We start from the raw sequence: 26,238 nt of genomic DNA on the forward strand, positions 1-26,238 counted from the left end.
AGAATCAGATTTAATATCACCGGCATATTGTGAAATTTGTTAACTTTACGGTAACAGTACAATGCAATACATGCTAAATAAATATAGAGAAAAATATCTGAGTTGCACTAAGTGTATAGATAGTCTATTAAATAGTTAAATTAAAATAAGTAGTGCAAAAAACAGAAATAAAAAAGGAGTGAGGTAGTGTTCGTGGGTTCAATGTCCATTCAGAAATCAGATGACAGAGGGGTGAGGCTTCAGGCTTCTGCGCCTCCTTCCCTACAGTAACAGTGTGAAGAGGGCATGCCCTGGGTGGAGGGGATCCTTCATGATGGACGCTATCTTTTTGAGGCACCGCTCCTTGAAGATATCTTGGATACTCCGGAGGCTACAGCCCATGATGGAGTTGTCTGAGTTTACAACTTATTTCGATCTTGTGCCGTGGCCCCTCTATATCAGGCGACAAAATAATGTTTTATATAAAATAATGTTTTTATTTTCAGCACACCTTCAATGAGATAAGCAGTAGAGATTTTCAATTATAAACTATGCAGTCATTTCTGTATATCAGCATGCCATCTGTACAGAACTGTTCCTTGATGGGCATATACTTGTACAAATCACTTCCGTAAATGTGGCAAACTTCAAATGAAATATATTCTGAAGATTCAGAACAATCAGTGAATAAAAATCTCGAGCCAAATGAGTTTGAAGTCTACTGAATATCTATTTTTTGTATGTTGATAGTAATAGTGAAGAAATAAAAAAATGGGCCCAGTTGCATTGTACATGTTTACAATAACATAGTCACTGTAGAAAGTCATCTTTCTGCTTTGTACTCAGCAACATGCCAAATGCTCTATTGATACGTCATGTCTTTACCTGTACACACGTCATTTGTCTAACTGTTTTTGTATTTCCATTGTAACTGTTGCACTTCCATGCTCCACTCTATTCTCCCATTAGTGTCCTTCTTCTCCAGCCCTTTGCCTTTACCACTATCATCTCCCAGCTTCTTATTTCATCCTCCTCCTTCACCCATCTATTTTCCCCCTCGCTTAGTTTTACCAATCACCTTGTAATCCTTCCCCTTCCTCTGCCTTCTTATTCTGGCTTCTTCCTCCTTCATTTCCAGTCTGGAAGAAGGGTCTTGGTCTGAAATGTGACTGTTTATTTCCCCCCCATAGATGCCGCCCGACCTGCTGAGTTCCTCTAGCATTTTGTGTGTTTTGCTCTGGATTTCCAGCACCTGCAGAATCTCTTGTGCTTCCTATATTCTTTATTCTGTTGTTGTTTTCCTTTTGTACTGCCTCAATGTACTTACGGATAGAATAAGCTTTTGGAACACTACACCACAGAAACAGGCCCATCAGCCCATCTAGTCTGTGCCAAACTGTTATTCTGCTACTCCCATTGATCTGCACACGGACCTCAGCCCTCTGTACTCCTCCCATTATGTACTTATACAGATTTCTCTTCAATGTTGAAATGGGACCCACATCCACCACTTCTGCTGGCAGCTCTTTCCCTAACTCGAACCACCCTCTGAGTAAAGAAGTTACCTCTTATGTTGCCCTTAAACATTTCACCTTTCCCCCTTAACCCATAATCTCTAGTTCTCATCTCATCCAGTCTCAGTGGAAAAAAGTCTGATTGCATTTACCCACTCTATACCCCTCATAATTTTTGTGTGCCTGTATCAAATCTCCCCTCATTCTCCTTCACTCTAGGGATTAAAGTTCTAACATATACAGCCTTTCCCTATAACTCGGGTCATCGTCCCAGCAAACGTCTTCAATAATTTTCTCTGCACTCTTTCAATTTTATTGATATCTTTCCTGTAAGTAGGTGACCAGAACTGCACACATTGCTCCAGATTAGGTCTCACCATCATCTTATACAACTGCATTGTATTTGGATGGAATGCAAACTAGAGCTTTTCACTGTAACTTGGTACATGTGACAGCAATAAACCAACTACCGATTACCCTCTAAGTGGCAGTTGTCCTGATGAGCCTGAATTATTGATTGTTTATTTCCTTCCATTGAGCATGCATGACTTGCTGGGTTCCTCCAGCATCTGAAGTATCTTGACCAATTGCCCTTTGTTCTTTCTATCCTGTCTGCATTCTCAGTTGCAAGTGTACCATTATCCAACGGCAGATAGCTGTCTGAAAGGAGTGCAGGTCCTCTGGTCTCACTTTAACACAGGCTGAAAGTTAGAACCAGGTCATCTATTTGTAGACCCCGGATATTCTCCTTTCTACACATCTCCCATTGGGCTGAAGATAAAAAAGCTTGAAAGCACATACCACCAGGCTCCAAGATAGCCACTGTTATAAGATGATTGGTCCCCTAGAATGATAAGATGGACTCTTCACCTTACAATCTATCCTGTTGTGATCTTGCATCTTATTGTCAACCTGCACTGCACTTTCTCTGTAACTGTAACACTTCATTCTGCATTCTGTTATTAATTTTCTTTGTACTGGCTCAATGAACTGGTGTGATGAAATGATCTAAGGTTTTTTTTACTCTATCTTTGTATATGCAACAATATTAATCAATTTACAAATTTAGTTTTCTGTCCGTGATTGAGGAGCAATCTGTGTTGTCAGATTTTGATTTATTTATCACATGTACATCCTCACATACAGTGAAAGGCATTGTTTGTATTAACAACCATCACAGCCAAAAGTATGCTTGAGGCAGCCCCCAAGTGTCAGCACACATTCCACCGCCAACATACAGTACTTTGCAAAACTCTTAGGCACATATATATAGCTAGGGTGCCTAAGACTTTTGCATAATACTGTATTTGTCAATGTGGGGCAGAGAGTGAGTTTGTAAATCTGCTGGGAGCAAAGAACGTTGGAAATGGTGAGGGTAGAATGCCGTGAGAAGGGTGCGGGACAGATAGCAGAGAAGGAGTGGTTGGGGGGGGTGTGGTGGGTGGACGGTGCAGACACACCCAGCCCTGAGACCCCAGGCATGGTCATTTGATTCTTAACAATTGGTTTATTGATCATTACAGAATGACTCTCTGGTGCTTCCCGCTCCCTCCCCTTTCCCTTCTCCTTTCCCAACCATGATTCCCCTCTCCCTGCCCCCTTCCCACTCTCAGTCCACCTGTGACTAGTGGTGTGCCACAGGGATCAGTGCTGGGTCCATTGTTATTTGTCATCTATATCAATGATCTGGATGATAATGTGGTAAATTGGATCAGAAAGTTTGCTGATGATACAAAGATTGGAGGTGTAGTAGACAGTGAGGAAGGTTTTCAGAGCCTGCAGAGGGACTTGGACCAGCTGGAAAAATGGGCTGAAAAATGGCAGATGGAGTTTAATACTGACAAGTGTGAGGTATTGCACGTTGGAAGGACAAACCAAGGTAGAACATACAGGGTTAATGGTAAGGCACTGAGGAGTGCAGTGGAACAGAGGGATCTGGGAATACAGATACAAAATTCCCTAAAAGTGTCGTCACAAGTAGATAGGGTTGTAAAGAGAGCTTTTGGTACATTGGCCTTTATTAATCAAAGTATTGAGTGTAAGAGCTGGAATGTTATGATGAGGTTGTATAAGGCATTGGTGAGGCCGAATCTGGAGTATTGTGTTCAGTTTTGGGTCACCAAATTACAGGAAGGATATAAATAAGGTTGAAAGAGTGCAGAGAAGGTTTACAAGGATGTTGCCGGGACTTGAAAAACTCAGTTACAGAGAAAGGTTGAATAGGTTAGGACTTTATTCCCTGGAGCGTAGAAGAATGAGGGGAGATTTGATAGAGGTATATAAAATTATGATGGGTATAGATAGAGTGAATGCAAGCAGGCTTTTTCCACTGAGGCAAAGGGAGAAAAAAACCAGAGGACATGGGTTAAGGGTGAGGGGGGAAAAGTTTAAAGGGAACATTAGGGAGGGCTTCTTCACACAGAGTGGTGGGAGTATGGAATGAGCTGCCAGACGAGGTGGTAAATGCGGGTTCTTTTTTAACATTTAAGAATAAATTGGACAGATACATGGATGGGAGGTGTATGGAGGGATATGGTCCGTGTGCAGGTCAGTGGGACTAGGCAGAAAATGGTTCAGCACAGCCAAGAAGGGCCAAAGGGCCTGTTTCTGTGCTGTAGTTTCTATGGTTCTATGGTTAATAGAGACTCATATCAGAATCAAGTTTATCATCAGTCACGTGTCATGAAATTTCTGTTTTTTGCGGTAGTAGAACAGTGCAATATATAAAATTACTACAGTACTGTGCTGTGCAAAAGTCTTACACACACCCTAGGAATATATACAATAGGCGCCCAAGGCTTTTGCACAGTACTATAGCATGGCATAAGGGATAAGACAAAAGTCATAGGAGCAGAATTAGGCCATTGGCCCATCGAGTCTGCTCTGCCATTCAATCATGGCTGATCCTTTTTTCCCCTCCTCAACCCCACTCCCAGTCCTTTTCGTAACCTTTGATGCCATGTCCAATCAAGAACCTATCAACCACTGCCTTAAATACGCCCAATGACCTTGCCTGCACAGCTGCATGTGGTAACAAATTCCACAAATTCACCACCTTCTGGCTTAAGAAATTTCTCTGCATCTCCGTTTTAAATGGATGCCCCTCTATTCCAAGGCTGTGCTCTCTTGTCCTGGACTCCGAAACATCCTTTCCACATTTATTCTGTCTAGGCCTTTCAACATTCGAAAAGTTTCAATGAGATTTCCCCATCATCCTTCTAAATTCTAGTGAGTACAGACCTAGAGCCATTAAACGTTCCTCGTATGATAACCCTTTCATTCCCGGAATCTCCTCCTTGTGAACTTCCTCTGAACCCTCTCCAATGCCAGCACATCTGTTCTTAGATGAGGAGTCCAAACCTGTTCACAATATTCAAGGTGAGGCCTCACCAGTGCCTTATAAAGCCTCAGCATCATATCCCTGCTCTTGTATTCTAGACCTCTTGAAATGAATGCTAACATTGTATTTGCCTTCCTCACCACCAACTCAACCTGCAAGTTAACCTTTAGGGTGTTCTGCACAAGGACTCCCAAGAACCATTGCATCTCAGATTTTTGGATTTTCTCCCTATTTAAAAAATAGTCTACACATTTATTTCTTCCACCAAAGTGCATGACTATGCATTTTCCAACATTATATTTCATTTGCCACTTTCTTGCCCATTCTCCTAATATGTTTAAGCCTTTCTGTAGCCTACCTGTTTCCTCAACACTACCTGCCCCTCCTACAATCTTTGTATCATCTGCAAACTTGGCAACAGAGCCATCTATTGCATCATCTAAATCATTGATATACAGCATAAAAAGAAGCGGTCTCAACCCTGACCCCTGCACAACACCAGTAGTCACTCGTAGCCAACCAGAAAAGGATCCTTTTATTCCCACTCTCTGCCTCCTACCAATCAGCTAATGCTTTAACCATGCTAGTAATTTCCCTGTAATACCGTGGGCTCTTAACTTGGTAAGCATCCTCATGATTGGCACCTTCTCAAAGGTCTTCTGAAAGTCAAAATATACAACATCTACTGCACCCCGTTTATCTATATTACCTGTAATCTCAAAAAATTCCAACAGGTTCATTAGGCAGGATTTTCCCTTAAGGAAACTCTGCTGAATTTGTCTTATCTTGTCCTGTGTCACCAAGTATTTCATAACTTCAGTAACAATTGACTCCCAACATCTCCCCAACCACTGAGGTCAGGCTAGCTGTTCTATAATTTCCTTTCTGCTGCCTTTCTCCTTTCTTAAAGAGTGGAGTGACACTTGCAATTTTCCAGTCCTTTGGCACCATGCCAGAGTCCAATGAAAATGCCCATCACATTCAGCAGAACAACACAGAATACAAAACGTGACAAAGCAACATCAACAAAACCAGCCCCATTTCAAACCAAGCACTCACACAGTCAGTCTTTTAACACTGCGATAGGCTACTTCAGTCTCTTGCATCCTGTCGACTTGGACTTACTGGCACTGGGCCTTTGACTTCCGCAGTGGACTCGCAGAGATTAGCAGCCACTGGGCTCTGGCCATTAGGTCTCAATGTCTGGACTGCCAATCAACCTATAGGCTTCGATCTTCCGTATTGACCCCAGGACTCACCATTGATAATGAGTGAATAATCTGGATAAGGACCCAAAGTGCAGGCCTTGTACTCTGGACTTGACAATGATGGGACTCTGAAACTGGGCCTCTATCCCTGGTCTTTTATATGGGATTTTCAACCACAATTAGACTGGTATTAAAGTGGAAGTCGTGTCGGAATCAGAGCACTTAGCTTGTGGGCTGTAATCCTTAAATTTAACCCATCTGACGTTGTGGACTGTCAGAGCCTGCTTTCTCAAAGCTTTTGGAATTAATATTGAAAAGGCAGCCATCCCATGGTTCACTCTCCTCTCTTATCAGATCCTTTCATCTTCAGTCCTTTACCTCTTCCACCAATCACCTCCCAGCTTCCCACTGTATCTCCCTCCTCCACCCACCCACCTTCCCCTTCACCTGGCCTCACCTACCACCTGCCAGTTTGTACTTATTTCCCCTCCCCCCACCTTCTTATTCTGGCTTCTCCCCTCTTCCTTTCCAGTCCTGATGAAATGTCTCGGGCCAAACGTCAACTGTTTACTCTTCTCCATACATCCTGCCTGACCTGTTGAATTCCTTCAGCAGTTTGTGTGTGTTGATTTGGTAATTTTTCTGACTTATGAGTCATGGGATAGTTTGGCATAAATTCACTCAAAAGAATTAATTCCTCCATTACCAATATGCTTATTCCACTGGCTCTCTGCATCGAGAAATGTTTTACGTATGTTTGATTCTTGGTATGACATAAGGATTAGCTCCCCCTCTTCAGATTTACATAAAATGCTACCCACTTCTTCAGTCTGTCCTGCCTGGCTAACGCTGTTCCTATGCCATCACTGGATCAGATCCTTGGAGGGAAAAAAAAAATGAACTGCTGTAGGAACTCAGCAGGACAGGCAGCATCAATAGAAGGAAATAGACAGTCGATATTTTGGGTCGAGACCCCTCCTCTGAACACTCCAGGTTCCAGCATCTGTAGTCTCCTGTGTCTCCTTAATGTTCTCAAATTTTGCAACAAGTCTTTTTGACAGGCTCTGTCTCCCCCGTAGTGTACCTTATCTGCACTTAACCCATTTGACCTTGGAATATTCTCTTCTTCTGAAAGGTTTTCTCCTTCAATCTATTCAGTTGTCTCCTCAAGAACTAGACCTTTTACAAAGCTTTTGCTTATTGACTTATTGTGCTGAGACTCGGTTCTCCTGAGAATCCTTGTGTGATTTTTCACATTGAGTATCAGATCAGGTTTAATATCACTGACATATGTCAAAAAAATGTTGTGCAACACTACAGTGCAATACATTAAAGACTATAAATTACAATAAAAATAATATATATTAAAAATTAATTAGTGCAAAAAGAGAGCAAAAATAGTGAGCTATTATTCATAGGTTGGTTAATTGACCATTCAGAAAACATGGTGGAGGGAAGGAGCTGCTCCTAAAATGTGGAGTATGTGTCTCCAGGCTCCCGTACCTCCTCCATGATGGTAACAACGAGAAGTGAGCATGTCCTGGGTGATAGAGGTCCTTGATAATGGATACCCGGCTTTTTGAGGCATGGCCTTTTGAAGATATTCTCAGTGCTGCGGAGGCTGGTGCCTGTGATGGAGCTGGCTGAGTTTACAACATTCTGCAGCTTTTTGTGATCCTTTGCAGTGGTCCTTCCATACCAGACAGTGATGCTTTCTGCAGTACATCTGTAGAAATATGTTAGGAGAGTTGGTGCTCAGAAGTACAATGCAAATTGGACTGTGAGTGTTGATTTGAATTACAGAACAAGATAAGGAGTTGCTAGACAAGATAATCAGTTGTTTGGATGTGATCTGATTCATGGATATAGAGAAAACCAAAGACTTGCAAGTAACTCCCATACCTGTAAAAGAGAAAAAAATCCATGCAGTGTTGAGATATGATCAAAGCTTTTTTTAATCCCATTGAAAATTTTGTAGTTGATAACAATTAAAAAGGTAGTGAACATCATCTGTGAGTCATTGTGTGTTGTGTGCTTTTTGATATCAGGGATAACTGTGTTGTGCTTATCCCATGTATATTTAGTAAGCATGTGCACAGTTCCCCCATTCTGCTGCCTTAAGAGGTCTCAAGCATTTTTGTGATAAAATCACTCATGGTTTCTATGCTGCTATTTCAAAGGGATTTTGGATTTTATTATATTCATGAATGCATGTGGTGAATAAGCACTTCAGTAAATAAAAGATGCATTAGTTTGCTGAACATAGTTTACGAAATAAAATCTCACAGAATAAAAAGAACAAATCCAAACAGACTGAACTGTAGGCCAGTTTGTAATAAAATATCCATTGTGGAGCTGGAAAAAAATTCCAAGCTATAATCGGTTATTTTTTAAATCAGGAATTCTGATGTGATTGAGACAGTAGTGTTCTCCCTCGATATTTGCTGTGGAACAGCAGAGGCCACTTTATTAGTTACACCTGTACACCTGCTCCGAATGACTCAGGAACAGCTTATTCCCAATTGCCATCAGAATTCAGAATGGTAAACACAAGAGATTCTGCAGATGCTGAAAATCCAGAGCAGCACACAGAAAATGCTGGAGGAACTCAGCAGGTCTATGTCTATGAAGAGGAATAGAGTTGATGATTTGGGGACCATGACACTTTATCTGGATCAGGGTTTTGGAATGTTCCATGAACACTACTTTGTTATTCCTTTTTATTCTGACTTTATTTGTTTTTTTAATTTATGGCATTTTTATGTCTTTGTGCTGTACTGCTGCTGCAGAAGAATAGATGACATATTAAATCAGTTATTATAAACCTGATTCTGAGCTTGCTATTCATGCAGAGTTTAATAATGACTAACACAACCAAAATGCTGGAGGATCTTGCCATGAAATGTTGACTGTTTATTCCTCTCCAAAGATGCTGCCTGACCTGCTGAGTTCCATCAGCATATTCAATGACTTAATTTAATATCAGAAAATGTAAACAGTATGCAACCTGAAATTCTTACTCTTCGCAGACATCCACAAAACAAGAAAAGACCCAGAGAATGAATGACAGAAAATGTTGGAACCCAAAGCCCCCATAGAGACCATGAGCTAGATCCCATCAAAAAAAAAATCACTGTTCATCCCAGCACTTTGGCATGCCACAGGCTTTCTCTCAGTAATGATAGAGAGAGGTGTATCACTGCTACCATAGTGAGAGGGAGACCAACAGCTTGTTGTTTCGATGTTACATTCTGCAGAATCATTCTATTCCGAGTTTCCTCCGACTCAAGAATCAGCAGCAAACTCTCTCACCATTGTGTGTGTGAGAGAGAGGGAGAGAGAGAGAAACAGAGAGCAATTGCTCATGTGCAGAGGCCTCCGACAGTCACACCCATTGTCCTGATGTTCTGAGCTCCTGCGACCTATCAGTCGGTGACACTGGCATGGAATCAGGTTGTCCACAGGGTTGCACGCTGAGGCCGGAAGTTTTTCAGGCTGCTCCAAGAGATATCAAAAATGCTAAGTTACTCAGCAAGCTCTGAGAGTGGGCACCCACCACTGTGAAGAATCACAGTTTAAGTGCAGTCAGAGATCATGGACTCCCGACAGCCACCTTGATAAGGAAAAAAAAGGCATTAAAGAGAAGAATTTAAACTGTTTTGCAGATGAACATGAAGAATAAGACCATTAAGACACAGGAGCAGAATTAGGCCAATTGGTCAATTGAGTCTGCTCTGCCATTCACTCATGGCTGATCCTTTTTTCCCCTTCAGCCCCATTCCCCAGCTTTCTCCTCGTAACCATTGATGCTGTGTCCAATGAAGAACCTATCGAGCTCTGGCTTAACTACACCCAAGATCCTGGCCCCCCACAGCTGCCTGTAGTAATAAATTCCACAAATTTACCACCGTCTGGCTGAAGGAATTTCTCTGCATCTCTGTTTCAAATGGACACCTCTCTACCCTGATGCTGTGCCCTCTTGTCCTTTGTATGTGTTCCTCTAGATTTCCAACATCTGCAGAAATCCTGCTCTTTGATCAGATTCCTTCCTCTCCAGCCCTTCACCTTTCCCATCCACCTGGCTTCACCTATCACCTTCTAGCTATCCTCCTTCATCTCCCCCCTTTTTATTCTGGCATCTTCCAGTCCTGAAGAAGGGTCTCGGCCTAAACCTTCACCCGTTTATTCCTCTCCGTAGATGCTGCCTGACCTGAGTTCCTCCAGCACTTTATGTGTGTTGCTCTGGATTTCCAGCATCTGCAGAATCTCTTGTGTTTATAATGACTAATTACCTTGGGCGAGGTACCAGGTTGATTCTGCTTCAAAACGGTGCAAAGGTGCAAGTTAGAACAATACCTTGACGATGCCAGTTTTTAATATTTATTTGTGACCTGTTACATTTATTAAGACAAGTGTTAATGAGCAGGCATAGCCAGTGTAGCTTCAGATGGGGAAGGTTTTGCAACTGTTAATAGAACACTTAATGAGAGATCCTGACAACTGCAGCATTATAACAACCTGAAATTATAATGATCTGTTTTTTATTTGTCTATGTTAGATTTGTGATCTAAAGAAATAGTTTGTTTCTAATTGCTATCTTAGCCACTCTGAGAAGAAGTTAATTACAGTACTTAGTAGCTGGAAACAACAGTCCTCAGATAAATGAGATCAGAGAATGAGTCGTCCCCTGGCACAGGTTAAAATGGTGGTTACCACAGCAACCAACATTAGTAGAACCATTTTACCCCAGGGAGAATATATACATAGGCGGTATTGTTCTTCAGGAATGAAGGTCTGATCTGTTGCCATGATTGAAGAGCCACCGTGATGAAATGAACTATAAAATTTTATTACTAAAGAGAAGCGATTGTGTCAAAGGTATACACTCAGTTGTCTCTTTATTAGGTACACCTGCTGGTTAATGTAAATATCTAATCAACTAATCATGAGGTGGCAACTCAGTGTATATAAGTATGCTGACATGGTCAAGAAGTTCAGTTGTTGTTCAGACCAAACATCAGAATGGGGAAGAAATGTAATCTAAGTGACTTTGACTGTGGAATGATTGTTGATGCCAGACGAGGTGGTTTAAGTATATCAGAAAAAGCTGGGATTTTCATGCACAACAATCTCCAGAGTTTACAGAGAATAGTGTGAAAAACAAAAAAAAACATCCAGTGAGTGACAGTTCTCTGTACGAGAGAGTTCTGTTAATGAGAGAGGTCAGAGGAGAATGGCTAGACTGGTTCAAGCTGACAGGAGGGCGACAGTAACTCAAATAACCACATTACAATAGTAGTGTGCAGAAGAGCATCTCTGAACATACATGTCAAACTTTGACAATCTTCGAAGATATTTTCTCTCCGAGGGATGAGGTCTTTGGAACTTCTGTTGGTATTTCTGTAGCACTGGCTTTTGATGGGATGGAGATGCTCGCCCCATGCCCAACCCTCGCCCTTTCGCAGCTGGGCCTGGGGCCGTCCATGTTGGAGTTACCAATTGAATGAATTATGAAATATTAACTTTCAGTTTGAAATATATCCAAGCTAGTTAACCAATTGCTCTCTGTATGCAATGAGGAGGGAAGTGCGGATCAGCAATAACTTCTACAAGTGTAAAAATCCATTAAATATATCCAGCAGTTTAAAGTTTCCTCTTACTGAACAGCTTATATTTGACAATAATGTAGTGGTTTTTGTATTTGAGTGTAAATACACTATATTCACTTTTGGTCCTTGTTAGACCATAAGACAAAGGAGCAGAAGTCAGCCATTCGGCCCATCGAGTCTGCTCCGCCATTTTATCATGAGCTGATCCATTCTCCCATTTAGTCCCACTCCCCCGCCTTCTCACCATAACCTTTGATGCCCTGGCTACTCAGATACCTATCAATCTCTGCCTTAAATACACCCAATGACTTGGCCTCCACTGCTGCCCGTGGCAACAAGTTCCATAGATTCACCACCCTCTGACTAAAAAAATTTATTGGCATTTCTGTTCTGAATGGGCGCCCTTCAATCCTTAAGTCATGCCCTCTCCTACTAGACTCCCCCATCATGGGAAACAACTTTGCCACATCCACTCTGTCCATGCCTTTCAACATTCGAAATGTTTCTATGAGGTCTCCCCCTTATTCTTCTAAACTCCAAGGAATACAGTCCAAGAGCGGACAAACGTTCCTCATATGTTAACCCTCTCATTCCCGGAATCATTCTAGTGAATCTTCTCTGTACCCTCTCCAACGTCAGCACATCCTTCCTTAAATAAGGAGACCAAAACTGCCCACAGTACTCCAAGTGAGACCTTATAGAGCCTCAACATCACATCCCTTCTCCTATACTCTATTCCTCTAGAAATGAATGCCAACATTGCATTCACCTTCTTCAGTACTGACTCAACCTGGAGGTTAACTTTAAGGGAATCCTGTACGAGGACTCCCAAGTCCCGTTGCATCTCAGAACTTTGAATTCTTTCCCCATTTAAATAATAGTCTGCCCGTTTATTTTTTCTGCCAAAGTGCATAACCATACACTGTCCAACATTATACTTCATTTGCCACTTCTCTGCCCATTCTTCCAATCTATCCAAGTCTTTCTGCAAACTCTCCATTTCCTCAGCACTACCGGCCCCTCCACCTATCTTCGTATCATCAGCAAACTTAGTCACAAAGCCATCTATTCCATAATCCAAATCGTTGATGTACAATGTAAAAAGAAGCGGCCCCAACACTGATCCCTGTGGAACATCACTGGTAACCAGCAGCTAGCCAGAATAGGATCCCTTTATTCCCACTCTCTGTTTCCTGCCAATCAGCCAACGCTCTATCCATGTATGTAACTTTCCCGTAATTCCATGGGCTCTTATCTTGTTAAGTAGCCTCATGTGTGGCACCTTGTCAAAGGCCTTCTGAAAATCCAAATATACAATATCCACTGCATCTCCTTTGTCTAGCCTGCTGGTAATTTCCTCAAAAAATTGTAATAGGTTTGTCAGGCAGGATTTTCCTTTAAGGAATCCGTGCTGAGTTCTGCCTATCTTGTCATATGCCTCCAGGTACTCTGTAACCTCATCCTTGACAATCGACTCCAACAACTTCCCAACCACCGATGTCAAGCTAACAGGTCTATAATTTCCTTTTTGCTTCCTTGCCCCCTTCTTAAATAGCGGAGTGACATTTGCAATCTTCCAGTCCTCCGGAACCATGCCAGGATCTATCGACTTTCGAAAGATCATCGCTAATGCCTCCGCAATCTCCACGGCTACTTCCTTCAAAACACGCGGGTGCATTCTATCTGGTCTGGGAGATTTATCTACCTTTAGTCTATTCAGCTTCCTGAGTACTTTCTCTGTCGTAATTGTGACTGCGCACACTTCTCTTCCCTGCCACCCTTGAGTGTTCGGTATACTGCTGATGTCTTCCTCAGTGAAGACTGGTGCAAAATACTCGTTCAGTTCCTCCTTATCTCCCATTACAATTTCTCCAGCATCATTTTCTATCGGTCCTATATCTACTCTCACCTGTCTTTTACTCTTTATATACTTGAAAATGCTTTTAGTTTCCTCTTTGATATTATTTGCTAGCTTCCTTTCATAGTTCATCTTTTCCCTCTTAATGACCTTCTTGGTTTCCTTTTGTAAGGTTTTAAAAACTTCCCAATCCTCTGTCTTCCCACTAATTTTTGCTTCCTTGTATGCCCTCTCCTTTGCTTTAACTTTGGCTTTGACTTCTCTTGTCAACCACGGTTGCATCCTTTTTCCACTTGAAAATTTCTTCTTTTTTGGAATATACCTGTGTTGCACCTTCCTCATTTCTCGCATAAACTCCAGCCACTGCTGCTCTGCTGTCTTTCCCGCCAGTGTCCTTTTCCAGTCAACTTTGGCCAGTTCCTTTCTCACGCCACTGTAATTTTCTTTACTCCACTGAAATACCGACACATCAGATTTCGGCTTCTCTTTTTCAAATTTCACAGTGAACTCAATCATGTTATGATCACTGCCTCCTAAGGGTTCCCTCACCTCAATCTCTCTGATCACCTCCGGCTCATTACACAATAACCAATCCAGTACAGCTGATCCCCTAGTGGGCTCAACAACAAGCTGTTCTAAAAATCCATCTCGCAGACATTCTACAAATTCTCTCTCTTGAGATCCAGTGCCAACCTGATTTTCCCAATCCACTCGTATGTTGAAATCCCCCACAATTATCATAACACTACCCTTCTGACAAGCCTCTTCTATTTCCTGTTGTAATTTGTAGCCCACATCTCTGCAGCTGTTTGGAGGCCTATAAATAACTGCCATCAGGGTCCTTTTACCCCTGCTATTTCTTAGCTCAACCCTTAAAGATTTTGCACCTTCTGATCCTATATCACCTCTTCCTAATGATTTAATATCATTTCTTACCAATAAAGCCACGTCTCCCCCTCTGCCTACTTTCCTATTCTTCTGATACACCGTGTATCCTTGGACGTTCAGCTCCCAGAGACATGCATCCTTTAGCCACGTCTCAGTGATGCCCACAATATCATACCTGCCAATCTGTAGCTGTACGACAAGATCATCCACCTTATTCCTTATGCTGTGTGCATTTAAGTTCAACACCTTAAGACCAGTATTCTATACTTTTCGCTTTGATTTCACTGCAACTTTATTGCACTGCAATTCATCCCAATGGCTACAAATTTGCACCATCACCTGCCTGTCTTTCCTGATATCTTCACTGCTCACTATCTTAGATTTATTTCTGTTTTCCCCTTCCTCCGCTCTGTCATTCCGGTTCCCATCCCCCTGCCAAATTAGTTTAAACCCACCCTAACTGCTCTATTAAACTTTCCCGCCAGGATATTGGTCCCCTTCGGGTTCAGGTGTAACCTGTCCTTTTTGAACAGGTCATACTTCCCCCAGAAGAGATCCCAATTATCCAAGAATCTGAAGCCCTGCCCCCTACACCAGTCTCTCAGCCACGCATTCATCTGCCTGATCCGACTATTCTTGCCCTCGCTAGCACGTGGCACAGGTAGCAATCCCCAGAGTACTACCCTGGAGGTCCTGCTTCTCAGCTTCCTTCCTAACTCCTGGAAATCTCTCTTCAGGACCTCCTCCTTTGTCCTACGTATGTCATTGGTACCAACATGTACCAAGACAACTGGCTGCTCACCCTCCCCCTTTAGAATATTCAGGACCCGATCCGAGACATCCTGTACCCTGGCACCTGGGAGGCAACACACCATGCGGGTATCTCTGTCAGGCTCACAGAACCTCCTGTCTGTTCCCCTGACTATGGAATCCCCCACGACTACTACATTTCTCTTCTCCCTCCTTCCCTCCTGCACAACAGCGCCAGGCTCAGTGCCAGAGACCTGGTCACCGTGGGCGTCCCCCGTCAGGTCATCCCCCTCAACAGCATCCAGAACAAGATATTTGTTGCTGAGGGGGACAGCCAGAGGTGTGCTCTCCACTATCCGGGCATTTCCCTTCCCTCTCTTGACAGTGACCCAGTTTTCTGACCCCTGCAGCCTAGAGATGACTACCTCACTGTAGCTCCTGTCTATCACCTCTTCACTTTCCCTGATGAGTAGTAGGTCATCAAGCTGCAGCTCCAGATCCCTAACACGGTCTCTGAGGAGCTGCAACTCGGTGCACGTGGCGCAGATGTGGCCATCAGGGAGGCTGGAGGTCTCCCAGGATTCCCATATCTGACACCCTGAACAAAGCACTAACCCTGCAGGCATGATATCTAATTCTACAGGAATGAAACAGGAAAACTAAGTTACTCACCCACTTACCTCGCCAAACAGACAAACTTTTTAAACCGTTAGCTTGTACCGTTAGCTGTGAGAGCCCTGCTGTTCCTGTCTGTCCGGGCCGATTTGCGAAAGTGTGGGGGTGGGGGGAGAAAAAAAAGTTGGCGCTTCGCTCTGGTCTCTTCCCGTTTACCGCCGAAGCCCGTTGAAACCACAGCCCTACACTTGTTAGCCTTATCCTGCTGGTTATTATTTTATACTGTCCATTCAGCTCTGAAATCTATCTTGAGGTGAAAGGTTAGACAGAGATGTAATATAGGATTTTTACTCCTCACGTATGTGAAGGATGTAAGTAATAAGTCAAATCAAATCAAATCAAATCATTTGTGGATGTGTGTATGTGCCACACTAGCACTTTGTATATTCTTCATGTGTCATACTGCAATCTTGGTAACTGACTCGTCGTCTCATCTCTGTATTTTCTCTCTTTTCAGCTGCCCTGCAAGTTGACATTATGCCTCCTCAAGGAGAAGTCAGTGTGGGAGAGTCAAAGTTTTTCCTCTGTACTGGTAAGTTATCCAAGTCCTACCTAGAATCACTCTAAGGTGAGCTAACGAACATACAGTTTACTGCACCTCAGTCATAACAATTAGCTTTATTGGTCACATGTACATCAAAAAATACAGTGTGGCATGTGGCCAAGTGGTTAAGGCATTGGACTAGTGATCTAAAGGTTACGAGTTTGAGCCTCAGCTGAGGCAGTGTGTTGTGTCCTTGAGCAAGGCACTTAACCACACATTGCTCTAGTGTTTATAGCCCAGCGGTGGCGGTTGGTGCAGTATGGACAAGACAGTGAAATGCATCATTTTGTGTCAACAACCAACACAGTCCGAATTATGTGCTGGGGCCAGCCCACAAGTCTAGTGCCAATGTAGCATGCCCACATATTACTAATCCTAACCCATACAGTCCAAAGAGCTCTACTGCTCAATTACACCCATTTGACCAATTAACCGACTAACCCATATGCCTTTGGAGTGTGGAAGCATCAGGAGGAAACCCTCACAGTCGCAGAGAGAACAGACAGACAGTGGCAAGAATGGTACTGCAAATGTGAGCCGCTATGCCCCGATGTTATAATTTAAGATTATAACCATGTAGAATACTTGACAACTTTCTCAAAAAATCATTACAACTGTAAGTCAAAAATCCCAAGTGACCTCCTCAGGAATACGGAGGTGACAGATAAGAAATCTGGACAGAGTCTATGATGCTATGCCATGAGAGTAATGTGCTTTTGCCAGTGACTGAAGTATTTGTTCCCTCAGCACAAGCCATTTTTCACTGATGTGCATCTTGTTCACCCCGGGCATGATGCTGGCAGGTGTGAGGCTTCTCCTAGCACTTTGCACAGCAGCAAATCCATGCGCCTACAAACGCTGCTGACATTTGGGTTTATAACTTCAGATGAAAAGCTGTGGAAGTGTTCCCGCGAGGGCACCATGGTTAGTGCGACGCTATCACAATTTGGGGCATCGGAGTTCAGAGTTCAATTCTGGCATCCTCTGTAAGCAAGTTGATACGTTTCTTCCCGTGTGCATGTGGTCTTCTGTTTCCTTTCACAGACCAAAGATGTACCGGTTAGAAGGTAGGTTGGTCATTGTAAAATGTCCTGTGATTAGGCTACGGTTAAGTCAGTGGTTACTGGATGGTGTGGCTCAAAGGGCCAAAAAGCCTTTTCCACGCTGCATAAAATAAAACAAAGTGAATAAAATCATAACCAGAGTAACGAGGTGCTGTTTGTTGCTGTGTCTGAGCTGCAGATAGGTGACCCAGCACTCGGCTCATCAATAACAAGCTCAGTGTAATTCCAGAATAGAGATATTGATTGCAATGTTGTGCTACCTCGCTGGCGCAGGACACTGACACATACTGTTATAACCACAGATCACCAGACAGATTAATGTCGTAGGTTGTCCAGCCCATGTAATCTTGTCATTCCTCAGCACAGCCTTTCCGTTGCTGCTTGTTGAAGTTTCTGTCATGAATCTATTACTGGGGCCACATACCAATTCTTCCTGATGATAATTGCTTCCTGATGGCCTGTCTTTGCATTTCAAAGGTACATTTAATGTCAGAGAAGTGTATGCAGTATACATCCTGAAATGCTTTTTCTTCACAACCTTCCGGAAAAACAGAGGAGTGTCCCAAAGAATGAACAACAGTCAAATGTTAGAACCCCAAACCCCAGCTCCCCTCCCTCCCACGCGTAAGCAGCAGCAAGAAACAACCCCCTATCCCCCCACCGCCAAAAAAAGCATCGGCACCCGCCACCGAGCACTGAAGCATGAGCAAAGCAACAGTAAAGACACAGACTTGCAGCTACCCCAAGACTACCTTGTTCACCGGTATTCGACATACCACAGGCTCTCACTCTCCCTAATAAGGGAGAAGGAGGTGTCTCCATTTTCACAGTGAGCGGGGAGATATAACAAACAACTGGCTGGTTTACGATGTTAAAAGTCCATTACGTCACTTTTTTTCGAGCTTTGTGCCCAAAGATCTTGAGTCTCTAGGCACACAGCCATAGATATTCCGACTCCCCCGATGACACACGGGTCTCCTGCCGTGACACCAACCTTCAATCCGCCTGTCTCCAGAGCCCCGAGATCTCTTTGCAGTCTTCAGACTACTCACCTCATCCAGGTACTCAGTTACTCACTAAATTAAGCACAAAGGATTCTGTAGATGCTGGAAATCCAGAGCAACACACACAAAATGCAGGAGATACTCTGCAAGTCAGGCAGCATCTATGGAGAGGAAGAAATAGTTGACATTTCAGGCTGAGACCCTTGATCAGGACTGGGTGCATATTTCGGACTGGGACACTTCAACAGCACTGGGTTAATGTCTTGGGCCTTGACCCTTCATCGGGATTAGGTTGATATTTCAGACCTAGACCTTTCATCAGGACTGGGTTGATGTTTTGGGCCAAGATCATTCATTAGGATTGGGATGATGATTTGGACCAACAGACCCTTCATAATGATTGCTGAAGTTTCTTGGTCTGTAATGTCAACTATTTATTCCTCTCCATAAATCCTGCCTGACTCGCTGAGTTCCTCCAGCATTTTGTATGTCAGACTTTCCCAATACATCTTGGATGTCATGTTCAGGAGTTTCTGCACAAGATGACTGTATTCCTCATTGAACATTCATTCCAAAGCCACAGGCATGTCTTGTTCTCTCATGCACCCTCTTTCCCTTTGCCTTTGCCTTTGCAGGTGCTGCTTGATCTGCTGAGTTCTTCCAGTGTTTCATTTTGTGCTTAGGAAAGAAACAGCCCAATATATCCTCAGTGGCTACTTCATTATGTGCTTCCTCTACGTAACAAAGTGGCCACTGAGTGTATGTTCATGCTCTTCTGCTGATGTAGCCCATCCACTTCAAATTTTGATGTGTTGTGCATTCAGAGATGCTCTTCTGCACATCACTGCTGTAATTCAGAGGTTTCAAAGGTACACTTATACAATATACATCCTGAAATTCTTTTTCTTTGCAACCATCCACGAAAACAGAGGAGTGCTCCAAAGAATGAATGACAGTTAAATGTTAGAACCCCAAAACCCCCCAGCTCCGTCCTCCCACATGTGAGCAGCTGCAGAGTGACGACCCCCCACACCAGCAAAAAAAAAGCATCGGCTTCCCCCACCAGGCACTCAAGCATGTAGCAAAGCATTAATAAAGACACAGACTTGCTGTACCCCAAAGACTACTCGTTCACCCGGTAATTTGGCATACTACAGGCTCTCTCTTTCCCTAATAAGGGAGTAAGAGGTGTTCCCGTTTCACAGCGAGAGGGGAGACATAACAAACAACTCGCTAATTTATGATGTTAAGAGTCTGTTGCGTCACTTTTTCTGAGCTCTGTGTCCAAAGATCTCGGGTCTCTGGGCACACAGCCAGCAGCCAGGTTGCTGCTTTAGATCTTCTGTGAACTCCCATGATGCACCGATTTCCTGCGGAGGCACTAACCTTGAGTCCGCCCGCCTCCAGAGCCACAAAATCCCAGAACCCTGAAGGTGTGCGAGTTTTCTAGGCTGCGTCCTTGGTATGAATAGTGGCCAGTCGTGAGACCCTGAGAGTGGGTCCAATTCCCGCAAAGAACCGAAGTCAGCTTGTAACTTCCAGGTCAGGGTCTTCAAAAGAACCCTGAAAGGGGAAAATAGAGATACTAAAGATAGAAATAGAGCTGTTTCCGAAGATGTAATCAAAGATGCCATCGTTCTCCTAAGCTCCATCCTTTGGTGAGGTTATGTGTGGTTATTTGAATTACTGTCACCTTCCTATCAGCTTGAACTAGTTTGCCCATTCCATTCTGACTTCTCACTAACAAAGCATTTTTGCCCATATAACTGCCACTCACTAGATGTCCATTGTTTATCGCACCATTCTCTGTATATTCTTGAGACTTGTGCATGAAAATCCCAGAAGATGAGCAATTTCTGACATACTCAAACCACCCCATCTGACACCAACAATAATTCCGTGGTGAAAGTCACTTAGATTACATCTCTTCCCCATTCAGATGTCTGACCTGAACAGCAACTGAACCTCTTGACTATGTCTGTATGCTTTTATGTATTGAGTTGCTGCCACATGATTGGCTGACTAGTTATTTGCATGAAGAAGCAGACGTACCTAATAAATGGCCACAGAATGTAGAATTGCATTGACATGTCCAGTTGAAGATGCTCAGATCATGCAGAAAGGAAGCGGATGGTGTCAACTATGAAGGTGATTGTCATTCCTTGAACATAGACCAGCATGGTAAAAGACCTTTGGCCCACAATACTGAGCCAAGCTTTTAACCTTCTCTAAGATTAATCTAACCCTCCTACACATAGACCATCAAAGACAGAAAAATAGCTTGCTTAAGGCAGAATGTGGACAACTTGCCAAATGGAGATGTAGTAGGCACCTTAGGAAGCTGAGCCATTTATCAACAAAGAAACAACAGATTTTTCAGTTTCCACCAAGAATGCTATCAGATCGACATTTAAAAATGAAGTTTAATCCTGACTGGTATAGAATGTTGTAAAACAGTTGCATCGAAGAGGATTATGAATCTGAGTGGATTCTTGTTTGTGAGCGTATACCAGAAGTCATGGGGGTAGTTTTAGCGCTTGCTTCTTTCCGGCGGGTCTGCTTTAGATTTTGCCTTGGGGTCTTGGGGCGGATGGGTGGTGGGAGGGGCTTCACGTTTTAGTTTTTTTCTCTTTGGGCTATATACATTATTGAAGTACTGGTTGCGTCCTTCTTCCCGGTATCTTTTGTATGTTCTGTTTCCTCTCCGGGTTCGTGGGTCGAGCCTATAGTCAATCCCCCTCGATGTGGGTTGACTTTAGGATTTATGGAGTCTATTATTAATTTTGTCTCCTGGAATACTAACGGTCTTAATCATCCTATTAAAAGGAAAAAAGTTTTTAAAGTGTTCCGGAGACTTAAAGCACAAATTTTATTTTTACAAGAGACCCATGTACGGAGGGGGGACAGACTACGTTTTTTTAAATTCTGGAAGGGACAACAATTTCATTCGAACTCCAATGCTAAGATTCGGGGCGTCTCTATTTTTATAGATTCCTCAGTTACTTTTATACAACAGGATATTATTTCTGATCCGAATGGTAGATTTTTATTGGTTAGTGGTTTACTATTTAATAAAAAAGTAGTTTTGGTTAATGTTTATGCTCCTAATATGGATTGTCCGGAATTTTATAAATCATTGTTTAATCAGTTTCCGAATTTGAACGAGTTTTCATTGATCTGGGGCGGAGATCTTAATACCTGTTTGTCTCCAGCTTTGGACCGTTCGGCTCCTTTACGGACCTTACCTAATAAATCTGCAACTTTGATTAACTCTTTCCTTTCTGATTCTGGGTCGACGGACATTTGGCGTTTTCTGCATCCTCAGGAAAAAGATTTTTCCTTCTTTTCACATGTTCATCATTCCTATTCAAGAATTGATTATTTTTTTATTGATTCTCGTCTTATTCCTTCAGTGATTAAATGTGATTATGATTCTATAACCATTTCGGATCATGCTCCACTTAAGCTTTCTATTAAAATTATGGCCAATATACAAAATAATAGACAATGGCGTTTTAATTCGCTGTTGCTTCAGGATTCGGACTTTGTTAACTTTATGAATGAACAGATTGAGCTTTTTTTTACAATTAATCATACAGAGGATATCTCGGTTAACACTCTTTGGGACACTTTTAAAGCCTATATTCGTGGTCAGATTATTTCGTATTCTGCTGCTTTGAGGAAGAAACAGAAGCAGGAGGAGATGGCAATTGTGGACAAGATTAAAGAAATTGATAAGAAATATGTTATGGCTCCTTCTGAGGAGTTATACAAACAAAGAACTGAACTTCAAATGGAACACAGTTTATTACTATCGTCCTCGATTGTAAACCAATTAAAGAAAACAAGAAGTGAATTTTATGTTCACAGTGACAAAATTGGCAAGCTGCTGGCTAATCAATTGAAATCTAATTATGTTAAATCTCAAATCAATCAGATTTATGACCAAAATGATCGATTGATACTGGATCATGTGGGGATTAATCAAACCTTTTGTGATTTTTATTCTTCTTTATGTCAATCAGAGTCTCCTCGAGATTCTAAATATATGAATGATTTTTTAGATAAGTTAGACTTCCCTAAGATTTCACAGGATATGTCTTCTATATTAGATACTTCCATTACTATGGATGAGATTAAGAATGTTATTTTTTCTATGAATCTGGGGAAAGCTCCTGGCCCGGATGGGTTTACCGTTGAATTTTATAAATGTTTTGCTTCTTTATTGATCCCTTGGCTCTGTAGGGTCTTTGAGGCTTCTCTGAAACTTGGTAAACTTCCTGAATCTTTTAATAGAGCGTCAATTTCTTTAATACTAAAGAAGGATAAAGACCCTGCTCAATGTGCATCTTATAGACCAATATCTTTATTAAATGTTGATTCTAAAGTTTTTTCTAAGTTATTAGCAAATAGACTAGAAAAAGTACTTCCTTCTATTATTTCGGAAGACCAAACGGGTTTTATTAAAGGTCGTTACTCTTTTTATAATATTCGTACATTGTTAAATATTGTTTATACTCCCTCACAAAATGTTCCTGAGTGTGTTATTTCTTTAGACGCCGAGAAAGCTTTTGATAGAGTAGAATGGCCCTATTTATTTAAGGTGCTTGAAATGTTTAATTTTAGCTTGAAATTTATATCCTGGATTAAACTGTTATATCATTCCCCTGTAGCCTCGGTCCGTACTAACTCTTTAAACTCACCTTTTTTTCCTCTCTTTCGAGGTACTCGACAAGGCTGTCCTCTTAGTCCCCTATTATTTGATATTGCATTAGAACCTCTTGCAATTGCCATTCGAGAATCTTCAAATATTACTGGGATAACTCGGGGATTAAAGTCCCATAAATTATCACTCTATGCTGATGATTTACTGTTATATATTTCTAATCCTGAGAAATCCATTCCTGCTGTTTTAGAGTTATTAGCACAATTTGGTTTTTTTTCAGGTTATAAATTAAATCTTAGTAAGAGTGAACTCTTTCCGATTAATAAACATCTTCCCTTATATTATAAATTTCCATTTAAATTGATTGATAATTATTTTTCTTATCTTGGGATTAAAATTACTTGTAAATATAAAGATTTATTTAAGATTAACTTTTTACCATTAATAGACCATATTACTCAACTTTCATCTAAATGGTTTCCCTTATATTTAACTTTGATTGGTCGTATTAATGCAGTTAAGATGTTTTTTTTGCCAAAATTTTTATATGTGTTTCAGGCATTACCAATTTTTGTTCCAAAATCTTTCTTTGATAAAGTTGACTCTAAAATTTTTTCATTTATTTGGCAGAATAAGAATCTGAGACTGGGTAAAATACATTTACAGAAAGCTAAGAGAGATGGAGGTTTAGCATTACTTAACTTTAGATTCTATTATTGGGCTATTAATATTCGACATATGAAATTTTGGTTACTTGATCAGGATATACTATCTATTCCTAAATGGGTAGCATTGGAACTACAATCTGTTCAGGGTTATACACTTGGCTCTATTTTAGGCTCCTCTCTCCCTTTTGATTCGAAAAGCCTTAAGCAGGTCTCTAACCCGATAGTTAAATATGCTTTGCGCATTTGGTTTCAATTCAGAAATTTTTTTGATCTTAATCAATTCGAGTTAGCGATTCCTATTTTAGGTAACATATTTTTTCCTCCCTCTTTTACGGATCGCGCTTTTCAAACCTGGAAGCCTAAGGGTATTTTACGGTTTTTGGATTTATTTTTAGATGGTTCCCTTATGTCTTTTGAACAATTATCTAATAAATATAATTTATCAAGAATACATTTTTTTAGATATTTACAAGTTAGAAATTTCCTAAGTACTATACTTTCTTCCTTTCCAATGCTTCCTCCTACATATATTTTAGATTCGATAATTAACCTCAATCCATGTCAGAAAGGTGCATCGGCTATGATTTATAATATTATTATGAAACTTAGGAAAGCTCCATTTGATAAGATTAGGGTAGATTGGGAACAGGAATTGGGGCTCACCATTTCTGTGGATGATTGGGGGCAGATTTTACAATTAGTTAATACTTCCTCTATTTGTGCTAAACATTCCCTAATTCAATTTAAAGTGGTTCATAGAGCACATATGTCCAAAGATAAGTTAGCGCGTTTTTACTCGCATATTAATCCTTTTTGTGATAGATGTTCGGGGCAGATAGCCTCTTTAACTCATATGTTTTGGTCTTGTCCTACTTTGGAAACTTTTTGGAGAGATATTTTTAATATTATTTCTAAGGTATTAAATATAGATATCTCTCCTCACCCTATTACTGCTATCTTTGGACTTCCTAAAATTTCTAGTAATCTTTCCCCTTCAGCCCGTAGAATGATCGCATTTCTTACTTTAATGGCGAAAAGATGTATTTTACAACATTGGAAAGAGCTTAATGCTCCAACTACCTTTTTTTGGTTCTCTCAGACGATTTTATGTTTGAATCTGGAGAAAATTAGAAGCAACCTTTATGATTCTTCATTTAAATTTGAACAGATTTGGGGACCTTTTATTCGATACTTTCATTTAATGTAATACATACCCTTCTTGTTTTTTTTCACTGTTTTTAATGGAGGTCGGGATTGAGGACGTGATTTTAAGTTTAACTCTGTTTGGTTTCAAGTTAGCCCATTGCTTTGCTTTGCTTTTAGTTAGTTGCACGGTGGGTTTTTTTTTTGGGGTTTTTTTTTTCTTTTTTTTCCATTGATATATATATAAAATTTAGTATACTATTATGTTATCTTGGTTTTTTATGTTTAAATTACATTGTTTGTAGTATTTTTTTTGGTATTGATACCTTCTGGAATTTTATTATATTTTAACATTGTATTAATGTTTATATGGTTTACCTTTTTGTATACTTATTCAATAAAAAGATTTAAAGAAGATTCTTGTTTGTGTAGCCTTAGCTACCAGTGATTGTACGTAACTATTTATGGTTATGTTTACTTTCGTGTTTATGTTTACTTAATAATCCAATCAGTATGGATTACTTAACATTGAACAAGATAAATGCTTCAGAATAGAGGAGCGTCCCTTTAGAACAGAGATGAGGAGAAATTTCTTTAGCCAGAGGGTGGCGCATCTGTGGAATTCATTATCATAGACGGCTGTGGAGGCCAATTCATTGGGTATATTTAAAGCAGAGGTTGATAGGTTTTTGATTCGTAAGGGCATTAAAGGTTACGGGGAGAAGGTAGGAGAATGGAGTTGAAAGGGATAATAAATCAGCCATGATAGAATGGCAGAGCAGACTTAATGGGCTGAATGGCCTAATTATGCTCTTATGTCTTATGGTCTAATGGTCTTCAGCAAGCAGGGACACATTGAGTCATAGTTTATGCAGCACTGCAGTATAGTATCAGCCCACTTGGCCCATCTAGTCTGTGCTGAAATATGATATCTAGTGTCACCCAACCTCAGTGGTAAATGTCTGCTTGCATTTACCCGATTTATACCCCTCGTAATTTTGTATACCTCTATCAAATCTCCCTTCATTCTCCTACACCCCAAGGAATGAAGTCCTAACCTATTCAACCTTTCCCCATAAGTCAGGCCCTCAGGTTCTGGGAAAATCCTTGTCAATTTTCCCTGTACTCTTTCAATCAGATATTTGGGATATCTAGCACTGAAGCATAGTAGTTACTGTAATGCTGTTACAGAAGTGATTGCAAAATCAGGATTCAATTCCCGCCACTGTCTGTAAGGAGTTTGTATGTTTTCCCCGTGACTGTGTGGGTTTGTCTCGGTGCTCTGGTTTCCTCCCACATTCCATAGGCATACAGGTTAGGGGCTAGAG

The 26,238-nt window shown here is 41.4% G+C and overlaps 1 protein-coding gene across 8 annotated transcripts in view; it reads left to right on the forward strand.

Annotated features, from left to right (window-relative positions):
- Positions 1-26,238, forward strand: part of LOC134340959 (neural cell adhesion molecule 1-like) — a 688,943-nt gene that overhangs the window by 354,716 nt on the left and 307,989 nt on the right. For all 8 annotated transcript variants that reach the window (XM_063038579.1, XM_063038578.1, XM_063038580.1 and 5 more), the window contains exon 2: positions 16,279-16,353. In XM_063038579.1, coding sequence (XP_062894649.1) covers positions 16,279-16,353 — 75 coding nt within the window. The remainder of the gene's footprint in view (positions 1-16,278; positions 16,354-26,238) is intronic.

This window comes from Mobula hypostoma, chromosome X2, assembly GCF_963921235.1.
Source record: "Mobula hypostoma chromosome X2, sMobHyp1.1, whole genome shotgun sequence".
NCBI classification, from domain to species: domain Eukaryota; kingdom Metazoa; phylum Chordata; class Chondrichthyes; order Myliobatiformes; family Myliobatidae; genus Mobula; species Mobula hypostoma.